Source organism: Chiroxiphia lanceolata, chromosome 3 (genome assembly GCF_009829145.1).
Source record: "Chiroxiphia lanceolata isolate bChiLan1 chromosome 3, bChiLan1.pri, whole genome shotgun sequence".
Classification (NCBI taxonomy): Eukaryota; Metazoa; Chordata; class Aves; order Passeriformes; family Pipridae; genus Chiroxiphia; species Chiroxiphia lanceolata.
Genome location: NC_045639.1, coordinates 94,818,143 through 94,832,280, shown reverse-complemented (window position 1 = coordinate 94,832,280; position 14,138 = coordinate 94,818,143). Strand labels below are relative to the sequence as shown.

General features: G+C 34.8%; 1 protein-coding gene across 5 annotated transcripts in view; it reads right to left on the bottom strand.

Annotated features, from left to right (window-relative positions):
* Positions 1-14,138, bottom strand: part of CSMD1 (CUB and Sushi multiple domains 1) — a 1,084,078-nt gene that overhangs the window by 142,274 nt on the left and 927,666 nt on the right. For all 5 annotated transcript variants that reach the window (XM_032681799.1, XM_032681800.1, XM_032681801.1 and 2 more), the window contains 4 exons: positions 9,861-10,064; positions 8,621-8,745; positions 7,921-8,017; positions 5,428-5,532 (listed from right to left, as the gene is read on the bottom strand). In XM_032681799.1, the coding sequence (XP_032537690.1) occupies positions 5,428-5,532; positions 7,921-8,017; positions 8,621-8,745; positions 9,861-10,064 (531 nt within the window). The remainder of the gene's footprint in view (positions 1-5,427; positions 5,533-7,920; positions 8,018-8,620; positions 8,746-9,860; positions 10,065-14,138) is intronic.

Genomic DNA, 14,138 nt, shown 5'->3' with positions numbered 1-14,138 from the left:
ACCTCAAATTCTGTCCAAACATCACTGCCATTACTGGCAGAAAGAAAATCCTTGCTGGCATATCTGACAATGTGAATGGCCATTAGTGTCCATTTCTGAAAGCTGCAAGCTGGACAACACATGAATTTCTTGACAGCTGGACCAAAAGTCATCAGGCTTTCTTTTTTGAATTCCACCCGCTCCCATGCAGCTAACGGAAACATATTATTCTTTATTATATTAACAACATCAAGCTGGAGTGAATTGTTCTTTCCATTTTGATGATGGTGTATATCAAAATCCAAGCTGTCCCTTTCAAAAATTCGTGCTTCAGACACCAGCCTAGAAAATGCCTTTATCTCAACGAGTTACTGAAGAGAGGTCAGATTCTTGTCAACAGCTAGTAAGTTGTATAGATATACTGACAGGATCAGGACCTGCTAAATTAAAAATGGCATGCTTATGGTTTACACCTGCTTTACCACAGCGAAAAAGAAAAGATTGCTGCACTGAAGAGCCACATTAAAGACTGAATTGCATGAAAGATCTTAATCTGGACCTGTAAAATACAATATGCTGCTTGGAAGAATACATTTTCTTCTCTACTAGTCTGATTTTTATCTTTGAATTTATTAGAGATCTTCATGATAGAGAAGTTCTGCAAAATACAGTCATCTCTAGTCCCCTTAGCAGTGAATCTTTTTATTTCAGCTGCCAAGAACCTTTAACACATGAAAAGATGCAACAGAGTGGTTTCAGAAAAGAAGAGGATGCTTAAAAGTAAGCTTATGTTCTCATTCATTCTTGGTACAGCAGTAAGCTACTCATAAAATGGATGCTGCTGACTTGTGCCATACATCCTAATACAAGGCAATAAGGCTAGATGACACTATTAAAATATAGATTGCATCAAACAGGATTTTTACTGAAATATTTTAATTCTAATTGCTACCTTTGGATAATACTTATAGATGGTTGTGGCCTAAACCTACGTGTCAATATTCATCATATATTCAGTTCTTACTGAAACAAACCTGACTTCAACTGAGAAGTTCAAGCAGCGTGCTGAGCAAACACTCATCATTTCTAGACTATTTTTTAAATTCCTTGTATATTAAGTAAAATATTTAAACTACTACTGAATTAATAAATGAGATTTTAAGACCAAGCTTGAAACATCAATGGCCATTGAATTAAACAGGCACATTTTTAAACTGTACCATTTGAATAGTTGATTCCTTTGTTCATTAAGATTGAAAGGAATTCAATCAATTATCAGGAATATTTATTCTTCCTACTGTTGTACATACTAGAAATGCAACAAAGCACATATTGATTGGATTTGCTGGCTGTTGTGAAAATAATTACGTTATTTATTTTACCACATGCATACAAAGAATTAGTTAAATGATTAATTACTGTCTTTTCTACAGATATCTGCTGCATATTTTACTGCTTTTTTACCATAGGTTGCTGCAACTAGATGAAACACCTACAACCCTTCTGAAATAACAAGAAACAACACCACACAGTGACTCTCAACAATACTTAAAATTATCTTATGACCAGAATGATTTTTTTCAAATGCACTGGCTAAGTGTTTCTTTTAAATTGAGCAAGTTTGTGTATCTGATTTTAAAAACAAAACCAACAAAACAAATAAAAGAGCAAAACAAATAACAAAGAAACAAAGGGGAAAAAAAATCGAAGTCATCAGTTTGACTGCAGCATACAAATTAAGCCCACTCAACTTGGACAACCAACTCATACCTATGTTGATGTCTGTCACAAAATCATCCTAAAGTAAATGACAAAATTAAATTATTCACTATAAGACTTGTGTGTTTTTGAAGGTTACAAAGGAAACCTATGCACTGCCTAGGTTAGACGTGCACTTAGACTTGCAGGAACAGACTGCCCAGACCCTTTCCATGAAAATAAAGACATACATAGAAAGAACCTGCAAATGGGCAGGGCAAGAGAAAGACATAGTGTTAAAAGGAAAAAAATGTTTCAGGAAATAAAAGAGCACTCATTCAAATACAAATATTTTGAAATATTTACGATTAAAATAAGCTGTCATCGAAGGCTGAAGCTTTTATAAAAGTAACTTATTCTATAAAGTTACTTCAAAACATCAATATAAGATATGTGATCCAATGATAGCAAACTAAATATATTTTACTGAAATAAAGCTGTTTTCCCTAACATAGTGATCTAAAACCAAGCATGCTTATAACATTTACATTGGTGAAAATACCTTTTTAAGTAGAAACTCTCATCCATTTATTCTAAAATATTAAGGTGATGTGCAATTTATAGAGAAATAAATTTTATTGTGGAGAAATAATTTAGTAGCGACTTAAGGACACTCTTCTGTTGCTCCTTGATCCTTGGAATTTCTCCGTGGATGAATGTTCCTAAGTGATTCTCGTTTCTTAATGCCATTATGAAGACTCTTGCCATATAAGGGCAGCAGGGGTGCAGGATTCTGAAATGGTTAGTTTAGAGCAGTTTTGTCTACTACTCTAATTTGTAATGTATGCAAAAGGTAAAGTTGGATGAAACGCTATTAGGTTCAATTTGTCTCTTCTATTCCTGCTGTATCCTGCTGACGCAGGATTTGAAGTTCAAATTTGGACTTGATGAGTTCAATACTTTCCTACTGAGAATTGATATTTTTCTAGTAGTATCTATAATTAGAAAAACTAAGTGTCTCTACTGTATTTCCTAAAGGTCTTCTCACTAGAGATGAAATTACATCACAGAGTCATAGAATATCCTGACTTTGAAGGGATCCATCAGGATCATCAAATCCAACTCCTGGCCCTGCACAGGACACCCCAAGAGTCACACCATGTGACTGATAGCATTGTCCAAACACCTCATGAACTCAGATGGGCTCAGTGCTGTAGCCGTTTCCCCGGGGAGCCTGTTCCAGTACTTATGCACCCTCTGGGTCAAACAAGTTTCCTGATACCCAATCTAAACCTCCTCCGACTCAGCTTCATGCCCTTTTCTCGAGTCTTGTTCATGAAAGTTAAGAGAACTGTACCTGCCCCTCCTCTCCCCCTCACCAAGAAGTTGTAGACTGCAATGAGGTCTCCCCTCAGTCTCTTTTTCTCCAGGCTGAACAGACCAAATGACCTCAGCCACTCTTCATATGACTTCCCCTCAAGATCCTTCACCATCCTCATGGCCCTCCTTTGAATGCTCTCTGATAACTCAATGTTCTTTTCGTATTGTGATGCCTAAAACTGCAGACATATTCTTCTGTGATCCTATGGCTCTCTTTTCCTTTGCTTTTATCAAAAAAACCTGATGCTCCAACACAGCATTTCCTGTTGAATAGCTGATATTTTTGAGGGTTTTTTAGTATGACAACCTCTCAGCAACAGGACATTTTGTTCCAAATTTTAGATTGACTTCTGAACCAAAGGCACTTATTTTTCAGATGGGGCTTCCGAATGATCACAGGTTTTAGAATTCATAATCAAACACTAGCATTTTGCTACAAAGAAAAGGTACTTCCTTCTCTGCTTTTTTCTTGATCTAATAAGTTGTCTTCTCAATATAAAACAGTACATTCTTCCTGTGGGGATTTTGTCAGTTTCTGTACTCAGACACACAGAGATATGCTGTACTCCTGCTAGACCTGCAGAGACCATATAGACACATAAGAAAGGACATTTTTCTTTCCTGCTTGACTATCAACAGAATAGTAAGTTCTGAATGCTGATCATTGACCTGTACTGAGCTCCACTTCTAAAAAACCTGGCCTTGAAATATTGGCACCACTGAAGTCAATAGATGCTTTAGCAGAACACAGTTGTGGGACTGGAAATTAGGAGATGAACAAAAGTATAAATCTAAGTGATTTTACTTGTTAACAGGTTTTTTTCCAAGGGTCACGGTGATAATAAATCATAACAATTTAACTTAAAAATGTTTGTTGTATGACGTCCTAGAATAATTTTGTACTTCTTTACACTTCATATGGAATTATATTTTCACTTAAGGAGAAAGGTTGGAGGAGTAAAACAAAAAGACCAACTGGGAAGGAGTGGTCTCCAGAAAAAAAAAAAAAAAAAAAAGAGAAGTTGTGAAAATAATAGATTCTAAAAAAATTCCTGTATAAGTAATATTCATATTTTCATTCAGCATCACCGTTAGATTGTACTGAAAAAATCCTACAAAATATTTGCATATAAATGCTTGAAATATACAGGAAACTAAATGAAAACATAAGGCTATCTTGTGACTACAGTTTGTTTAAAATATTTATTATGTACTGAAAAACTAATGTTTTGAAATTCTGTGCAGCTTTATCTTTTATTTAATATTTTTAATCTCAATTGTAAATAGAGTTTACTAAAAAACATCCATGTATTCATTAACTTACGTGTACTTCTTTAAAATGTTAATAACAACATTACTATTTTTGGACATTAATAGTGGTCTCCATGTAATAGAAAAAACTAACTCCATTTTCAAGAAAATTCTTGAATGGTCTTTGAAAGAAAAGACAGCACACTCATATTCAAAAATTAAAGAGTATTTACTTTCTGACCTTCATCAAAACACTCATCAGACTGTCATCATCATATTACCTTTTAAATACTAGACTATTCTTAGCAATACCTATTTCCTGTTAAAAGCAATATTATGCAAGCATATATACTGAATTTACTGTTATTCTATAGTATTTTAAATTTTGGAGAGATGCAATAATACAAACATGAGTGTTTGAATTAAATATGATTATGTGAGGTAATCCACTGTTTATAGCTCCAAACCTCTATATTTTAGAACCAAGTTGCTCAAAAACATATAAAGAGTTGATAAATAGCAGAATTTTCCATTAAAATTTTTAGATTATTCTGCTTATACTATCAGTGATTTACCAAGATAACTGTAATCTCTTCTTATAACTCTGGGATTAAAAAGTTAGGTTTTGCAATTACAGCAATTTGTTGAGAGAAAATAATCTGAAGGAAAGAAAAGAACAGCAAAGCATAAATAGATGCACGCATGTATGGAAAATAAATATGTTATTTGCTCTGTTTTTATCTATTTCCAAGCAGGGAAATTAACTCTTACTTTTGTTTTGTTTTTTTTTTTTTCTTGGTCACCTAAATTTCAAAACTAAGCTGAAATAAGTTGAAGAAACCTCACACCATTATTAAAGTCTACATTTTTAAAACCGTTGTTCTGATTTGACAGGTTCATTTGTTATATGCTGCTAATTTGTGAAAGCTGGTTTTCAGTAATTTCAAATGTCACTTCCTTTAAAATTTAAAGTTTAATAGATATCACTTATACCAGGCTTGGTAGTCGGGAAAGGAAAAACAAAAAGCAAGCAAGCATAAAAAATAATATAAATTCTCTGTTCCCTTTTCTTTATGCATGTTTTTTCCTGAGAAAGTTTCAAAGAACAAGGAGTCTTACTTTTGTATTCCAGGTGAAAACCAGCTGCTGCCACACTAATGTCAGAGTGAAAATGTAGATAAAGTTGATTGGAGGTGCTATTCAACAATGCTGGCACAGTTGTACCTGGAAAAATAAAAGTTATGGAATAACTGTAGCATGCTGATATATTAAAGTTTTGTATTGAAAAGACATAACCCGGACTGAATCAGACAGGCTTATTTTCTTCTCATTATGTGCATGGAAATTTCAAATATGCTACTATGTTCTGCCTTGTTTTCTTCTGAAGTAGCATGAAAATTTTGATTACAAGTCATAATAATAAGAGGTTCTGTAAGTACAATCAAACAAGATCCCATCATGTTTAGAGGAAAGTTTATTGACTTGGACAGAAAAAAAGAGGTGTAAACAGAAAACAAAAAGGATTTGATTATGAGAACAAGCTCAACTTCCATTTGCCTTTTTCTCCACATGTATATAAAGCCTGTAGTACAGAACAAAACAGTGCAGATTTTTTTTTTCTGTGTCCACTCCACACATTTTTCCCACAATATTTCAACCTTTCATGCTAATTAAGAGAATGTGATAGGAAATTAAGAAGCAGATATAACACATTAAAAAAAAAGGCATATTAGCTTTTTCTAAGTTAAATGTCTATAAAGAAACTGTGCCACTGACTTTAGTGTGTGCTACACAACAAGCTTATCACTAATCCTGGTTAGATTCTTTGCCACTGGAACTGCTAAGTCTGACACAACACTGTATTTATTACTACATGATACCCATGCAATTCATATTTTACAGTCTAAAGCTGGAAGATCTACTGAGGCTAAAAATTACATCATTTCCTCTGATTACCCTCAAAGACAGTATCAAGTAGCTAATGATCTTCGGTGGTGAATGCCTAAGAAAGATTTTCATTTCCTGTGGGGCATTTTCTGTTTCTATGGCAACTGTGAGCAGTCTAGGTATAAGCTTTAAACCTGGGCTTAAAAAGAAATGCTGGAAAGAATTATCTTCCTAAGTCTACAATCTAAACTAAGAACTGGTAAATACTTTTAAATCTAAAACTGTATTAAGTAAAATCTTGATATAAATGGTGAGGACCTAAAAGATGACAAGTTGGCCTTTTAAGGAAGGTGTCTGACATGGAAACTGAAATTTAGAGACAGCACAAAGCACTCACATTACACAATACTTATCCTGGAGGGACGACTTTTCATAGTATCTGTAAAGGAAACTTCCTTCTCTGACCACCCACACAGGGTGGTCACACTCCCACCACCAGAGATTTTCACTGTAGGGACTGAAGCCCCTTCACAGCAGGTGGCTCTGCTGGGAGGGGACAGCTGAATCCAACTGACCAAAGGGATATTGTATACCACATGGCATCGTGTTCATCAATAAAAACTGGGAGACAAAAGAGGAAGGAGAGGATGTTGGCAGTTACAGCATTTCTGTTCCCAAGCAACCGCTATGTGTGAAGGAGCCCTGCGGTCCTGGGAGTGGTTGAACACCTGCCTGCACATAGGAAATGGTAAACTAATTCCTTTTGCTTTGCTTACACATGCAGCTTTTACTGCACCTCTTGTATCTCAACCCATGAGTTGTCCTACTTTTAGCCTTCCAGCTCTCTTCCTCATTCCACTGTTGGAAGAGAGCAAGAAATTGAGTAGAGCTGAGCTGCCCACTTGGGTTAACCCACAATGCATTTCAATATGTAAATTTGGAGATACAATTTCAAATTATTTAATTCAATAGCCAAATGAATTATATGGAGCTAATTTTTCAGTTCATTTTTCATTTCCTTACTAATCCAATATACATCTAGACTTTAAAAGTTTGTGAAATCATCAGAGAAGCAAAAATCCACAAAATACTTTAGCTACACCAAAATCAGATTCGTGATCATGAGTCTGGGTTGTTATTCATGATTTAATCCTTTTCTTTTGTTTTGGTTTATAGAACATACTCTTTCTGTAAAAATAGTGTCATATAAAAGGAGTAAAAGTATATGTGCTTGATGTACATTTTAAACATCTAGTTTTTGTTATGTTCCAGTTGTATTAATTTTGTTTGTTCTGTGGGACCTGGTAGTTTGAATGAATATGAAATGCTTCAGCTTTTTCCTGAGAAAGGGAGGTTAATAAGGATAAATTAAGTCAAAGCTATCGAGGGAAGCTCTTTGAATGTCAGTACCAATTTATATCACTATATCCACTCTACAGGAGGGGTAGGTAAGATAAAGAATTTTTTTTGAAAGTATTATCAACTAAATCCCACCAGTCAAAGTTAAAAAATTTAGTATCATATTTTCTTCTGAAAATCTCTTTGAATTTGAATACTGACATGTTTACAGCACCTGAAGTCTCCTACCAAAAATGAGACTATTTCATAATGATATCACAAATGATGTAATATATATTCCTTGTCTATATGTGTGAGTAAACAAAGACATGTTCTCTCACACATCTATATATAAAACTGTATCTTTAAATCATAGCATATCTTCACCTGAAAAGCTCCCAAGACGTGGTGCTGTCACATCTCCACCATCATATATTTCAAGGGAGTCCCAATTATGTTCAGTGGCAAAGCTGATGACCTGTATCTGTAAAACACAACCATGGAACTTTTTAGGCCAACTAGCCATATGTGTTTTTAAATGTTTTAGAAACAATAAAATAAAAAGAGAACATATCCTAAAGAAAATAAAAATCAGGGATCTGAACAATGACACCTCAGTGATAAAAATGTAAATAAAACATTAACATTCACATTTTATGTTGTGTTAACTCTTAGAAAATATGGTACTAGGTAAATAAGAAGGATTTTGCATGTATATTGCATCATTTTAAGTAATTGTTCAAGTTGTAAAAGAGAAGATAAGATAATTACAGCCCTCTCAAGTGCCTCAGCAATACCCTAGAAGATAGACGGGGTTGGCATTTACATACCAGACTAAAGAATCAGGACCTGCTTTCAAAACACTACACAGTTAAAACAGAAAACTCCTTGTTAATCGTTTTTCATTCATATCCCCATGTGAAAATAAAATAACATAAAATAAAGCTAACCAAAGAAAAATAATGAGAAAACCAGGCCACAAATATTTCAAGTACCCACCCAGAATTTTCTGATTACTATTTAATGAAATTTCTAGAGAAATAAACAAAGTACTTAATATTCCATGCTTGACAGAATACAGACTTGCCTGAATACCTGATCCTTCAGTCACTATGATTTTCCACACACAATTCAAGCTGTTACCATAAGGTTCAGGGTAACCTGGTGAAAGAATAGTACCTCTGCGCTCAGTAAAATTCCCACTGCATGGCACTGAAAGAAAGTATTATTGCAAATTATTACACAAACCACTATAGACAACAGAAGAGTAGTAATAATTTTACTAAGATCATTATAATAATTAGCTTTTGTAGCATAAACACATAGACATGAAGTAATCATCTGAACTTAGGAAGCTTGTTATCTGAAATCTATGAATTATATCAAGGATAATACACAACCTGCATTAATAAAAAATTCAGAAATTAACTTCATTTTGAATATGTGCAGTCTAGAACAAACCAGCATTACAGCCTAATCATGTCTTACCTGAGAGAAACAACAAACTGTAAAGATATAATATTAAACACAATCATGATTGACAGAAATTTTGCTAACTTACCCACAGCTTAAGATAGTTCCAGTATTGGATCTAGCTGGGAAAGCAGTGTAGTACATTAAATATTTTTACTGATATATGCTTGCTTCTTTAAGGTTCAAGAAAACAGAACAAAACTAAACAAACAAAACCCCCACCAGAATACAGAGAAAATAGGACACGTACATCTATTTTTAGAACACTCTAATTAATTATAAAGTAAATTCCTATTAATAGCAATGACTTTTGGATATAAATCCAAGAAGGGAGAAAATAAAACTTCAGTGTTCACCAAAAAAAAATTGAAGTGCTAAACATTATGCCAGTGCAGGTCTACTGACACACTGAAGAAAATTAGCTATACTTAACAATGCTATCATTATTCAACGTATATTATACTTCTGCTTAAAAATGAACTCATCATCTTATGTGTGATAGAAATACACAGTAAGTTCTGTGTAATAAAACAAGTAAAGACACTTATGGAGAATAATATTATGTCCTGTATTTCAAGCTGTAGATAAGTCATGAAAATAATGAATGTTTAAGAAAATGTGCATCACAGTTGTTCATAAAATCTAAGTCATTATACGAAACACTATATTGTCTGCTAGCCAGCCGGTACTCAATTACTTCTTGATATGGAAAACTGCTCTTTGAAATTGGGCATGACTGATATTAATCAAAGGAGAGGGAATATATGTGTTAAACACTATTTTCTCAAACAGTTCCTGAACCCTAATTCAGAGACATGTGTGACAGAACAGACGACTTAAATGTAATTGCTTACCTACACAGCTTGGCACTGTGTCATTCCACTGAGCCAAGGCATTAGGTACGGACTGACATCGGATAGCTTTCGAGCCTTGAAGTAGATAACCAGGACTACACTCAAATCGAACAACAGAGCCTGCTGAAAACTCAGAACCGATCCTCCTTCCATACCTAGGTTCTGGAACCGAGCTACACTGTGTATCACTTGTGCGTGGAACAGCTGCACAAAGTGAGAAAAAAATCAAAATAAAAGCCATGAATACAAGTGACAGCCATAGTAAATAAATAAATAAATAAAATAAATAGATCAATAAAATCTTATTGTTTCTTGTAGGACAGAGCTTAATTCATTTTACTTGCTCTGCTCCTCTCCTCTCAAAGAATGGCCTTATGTTTTTGGAATGTAGTTTTGGGCTGGGACTGTGTACAATCATATAAGTGCCACGGCAGATTGGAGAGTTTTTCATGCATGTCTTTAGGCATGAGAAGATCAGTGGGTGTTTCTGTGGCCGTCTTTAATGACAGGATACGATGTCTACCACGTACTTCACTTAATAAATATGGGGACTTTGCCTTCTCACTAGAAGCCAAGAAAAATATTATGGTGTAGGTAATCAGATATAAAGACAGTGAAATATCTTACAAATATGTGATTTATCATATTGGAGAATACAAAGTGATAACAATACACCCTCCAGGTTATGTCCGCGTTTCCTGTTGACAACAATTATTTTTACCAATAGTTTCTGGGTATTCATAAACCTGGTATGATACAAGAACAGCTAAAAGACTGTAAGAAACATATAAAGAACAAAATAATAACATTTATTAGAGGCCCATGGGCTTGTTTTCCCTTTATTATATATAACCACTTCTTTATAAAAAGCATTTTTATACATACTGATTCTTGGTATTGTGCATGCTGTTTGTGTATCAAACTTGTTCTTACTACATTTCATTTTGCAGTTAGGTTGTAAATGCCAATTTAAAAAAAATATATAAAATTTATATAGAAAATCATAGAAGTGCAATTTGTGTGCAATATCACCTATGTTTTACAGTATAATAAAATAAACACGCATTAAAATAATCTAATTAAATATAAGCAATTTTTCTGTATGAGTGGCATGATCAAAACCTTTGCTTGATCAGCTTGGTTTCTTCAAGAATTACTTTAGACCATCACTGAGCATTCTTTGAATTTTTAGACCAGTTCGAACTAGTTATACTGCTTAAGTATAAAAATTGCTTGCCATTTAGTTCTTAAGTAAAAAAGACACAGAATGGTACAGAAGAAAAAAAAAGGGAGGTGGGTGTTACGCTTTATTCCAGGCACATTTTTGGACATGACGCTTCAGGTTTACTAGTGTAAACAGAATCACAGTTAGTTTTATGTTATAGTATTATCCTTAAATTCCTTTGCTGGCCTGTACTAGTGAAGAGCGGTATTTCCATCTGTTCATGTGCACACCTGCACACACACACCCTACCCCCCTCCTTGTTCAACTACCCTGCTCACTAAGTGAAAGACAAGGTATATGGAACCTATATATACTTATTTTCATACTGATAGCTTTATGCTTCTCTTACATCTTATATTGTAATTTGCTCTATTAAGAATCATAATTATCTAAGTTTTAAGTATTGGTAAATGCTCTAACAGTTAACGTTTGTTAATGAGTTGGATACAGAACGCTAACTGAAATCAATCCTATCTTAAATCTAGCATTAAATATGCAACATATTTTAGAAGAACATTGGGAGCTCTCATTTATTATTACATAATGTTCTACCAGTTTTCTGCATTGCTACCGAATATAAGAGTTTAGTTTATGCAAGTATTACTGAATGAAGAGAAAAAATTTTTCAAAGAATATTTAAAAATAATCAATACTAGCAATAACAGTAAAATACACACTTTTGTTATGCAACTCATTATGCAATGATTTGTCCCACAGTGTCATACAGGTACAGTAACATATATTTTCTTTTAAATCAGTATGTTAGATGGTTGCAGAAGATTTTAACCTTGAAAGCTTAAGAGAGGATTGAAGGTCAGAGGTACACAGTAGGGCAAAACAAAAGCAAATACACTTTTTTTTTTTAATGTTTAAACACTACACAATTTAAACAAACCACTTACCTTTCAGAAAATGTAATATACCTACCTTTGTTCAAATAAATAGGATTTTAGGGTCTCATTATCACACAGATACTCTGTAAAACATGTTTATGTATACAGTTCTGACCATGGCAGGAAACTGCCTGGCAATTGCGGAAGGATAATGAAGAAATCATATTTCAAGGATTTCACACAGGCACAGTTCTTCCTGATCATAACCTGCAGACCAGATGCAGTCTGCCAGGTCAGTTCAGTTGACCCAGACCGCTCTCTTTTTTGTTCTTTTTTATGGGGATTAATAGCATTTTCTCTACCAAAGTATCTTCTGTACAAGCACCATTTTACGCAAACCTTTTGTTTTTAATTTTGTTGTATAATGACTTTACAATGGACTAGGTGATGATGACTTCACAATTGACTAGGTAATGATGGCTGCTCACACATCCAACCATGTGACTGCCATATGCCTAGAACAACAGTTTCTACTGCATGATTAGACATTAATCCACCCCTTGGTCAGGACTACTTACTCACATGGGAGTTTTGGTAATGAGATAAATCATTCACAATCATGTCACAGTAAAAGGTACAATACATTGTTGTGGACAAACTAGTCTCAATTCAGAGAATTTATACTTAATTCTGCTTAATTTAATTTACTACTAATTTACACAAACTTCTGATCACTGATTCAGGATTTAAGAAGAAAGAGGATACAAACAGTTAAACAACAACTTAAGTAAACAGTTTTATTTCATTCTCACCAGACTCAACTTCAAACACCTATCCACTCCCTTTCTTTGTCTCAACTTTCTTGTGTCCATCTTTGTTCTACCAGTGATGTGAGAGGTAGCACAGGAGGTGGGCTCATGCACTCTCTTTTTGCTTAATTTTTTTTTCTTTTTGCTTTGCTATACTTAAGTGTTTTACTCCTTTTTGTCCCGCTTTTTGTTTCTTCAAGTTTTCAGATCACTCTGAGTGTTCTTGCTCCACTGTGGGTCACCTATGTGCTACAGTTGCTCAAAGATCATAGAATCATAGAATCGTAGAATCAGCCTGGTTGGAATGGACCTCCAAGATCATCCAGTCCAATTCTTGATTGACTACTGCAGTGGTTACTAGACCATGGCACTAAGTGCCACATCCAGTTTCATCTTAAAAACCTCTGGGGACAGAGAATCCACCACTTCCCTTGGCAGCCCATTCCAGTGCCTGATTACTCTCTCTGTAAAGGATTTCTTTCTAATATCTAAGCTAAACCTCCCCTGGTAGAGGGACATTCCCTGCTGCAGAACAGGACTTTCACAGGCTGCCAACCTCTCTGAGGTGTTCTCACTCCAGCAGGGGTTACGCGTAGGCCACAGTCCTTTTAGAAATACTAGCCTTTTGGCATGGAGGGTCTCTTTCCAAGAGTATCTCCAACAAGCCCTCCAGCAGTTTCTTTAGCAGCATTTACCGAGAAGCATCTCTGCCCCAAAGCAGTTGTCACTCTCAGATATTTTTGAGAACAGGCATCACATGCTCCTATGACTAGTGGAAGCTTTGGCATGTGAGAACTTCTTTATACCAGCTTCAGAGGAAGCTGTTTGTGAGTGGCACATGGTGCTCCATGACCTCCTCCCACACAGGTCACCACCTCAGCCCACTGCTAGTTAAACTTTTACCCTCACACATGCCTAAAGCTTATCTGTCTTACATAAGAGGCTACACGACCTGACTGAAAATTTCAGCATCACTTCTGGAGTATTTTTCATTTGTTGTGTGGAAGAAACTCTTGCTTGGCCTTTTATGGGAATACTACCTTTCTTTATGTATTTTTTCACCCAATTTCTCAAAAGGAAGTAAGCTATGGAAGAAAATCCCATAATTTTCAGTAATCACATCTGGAAATTTGCATTCCTGCACTAGTAATCCAAAGAGTTTTTTTGCTTAACTAGAATTTTCAGCACCTCTCAACAAAGGATATTTGATCATCTGGTTTCATTATAATATTGCCTTATGAAAGTTATTTTCCTGTGAGTAAGCTATCTTAGACAGGAGAAAAAATATTGGGACAGTTCAGTAGTACTCTTAAATGAGTTCACATAGCGGAAGTACTGTTATGTGCTTGCTTTTCAGACTAAAAGGCACTATTTTACTGAGATCAGCCATGAATATCCATGGCTAGGGTTG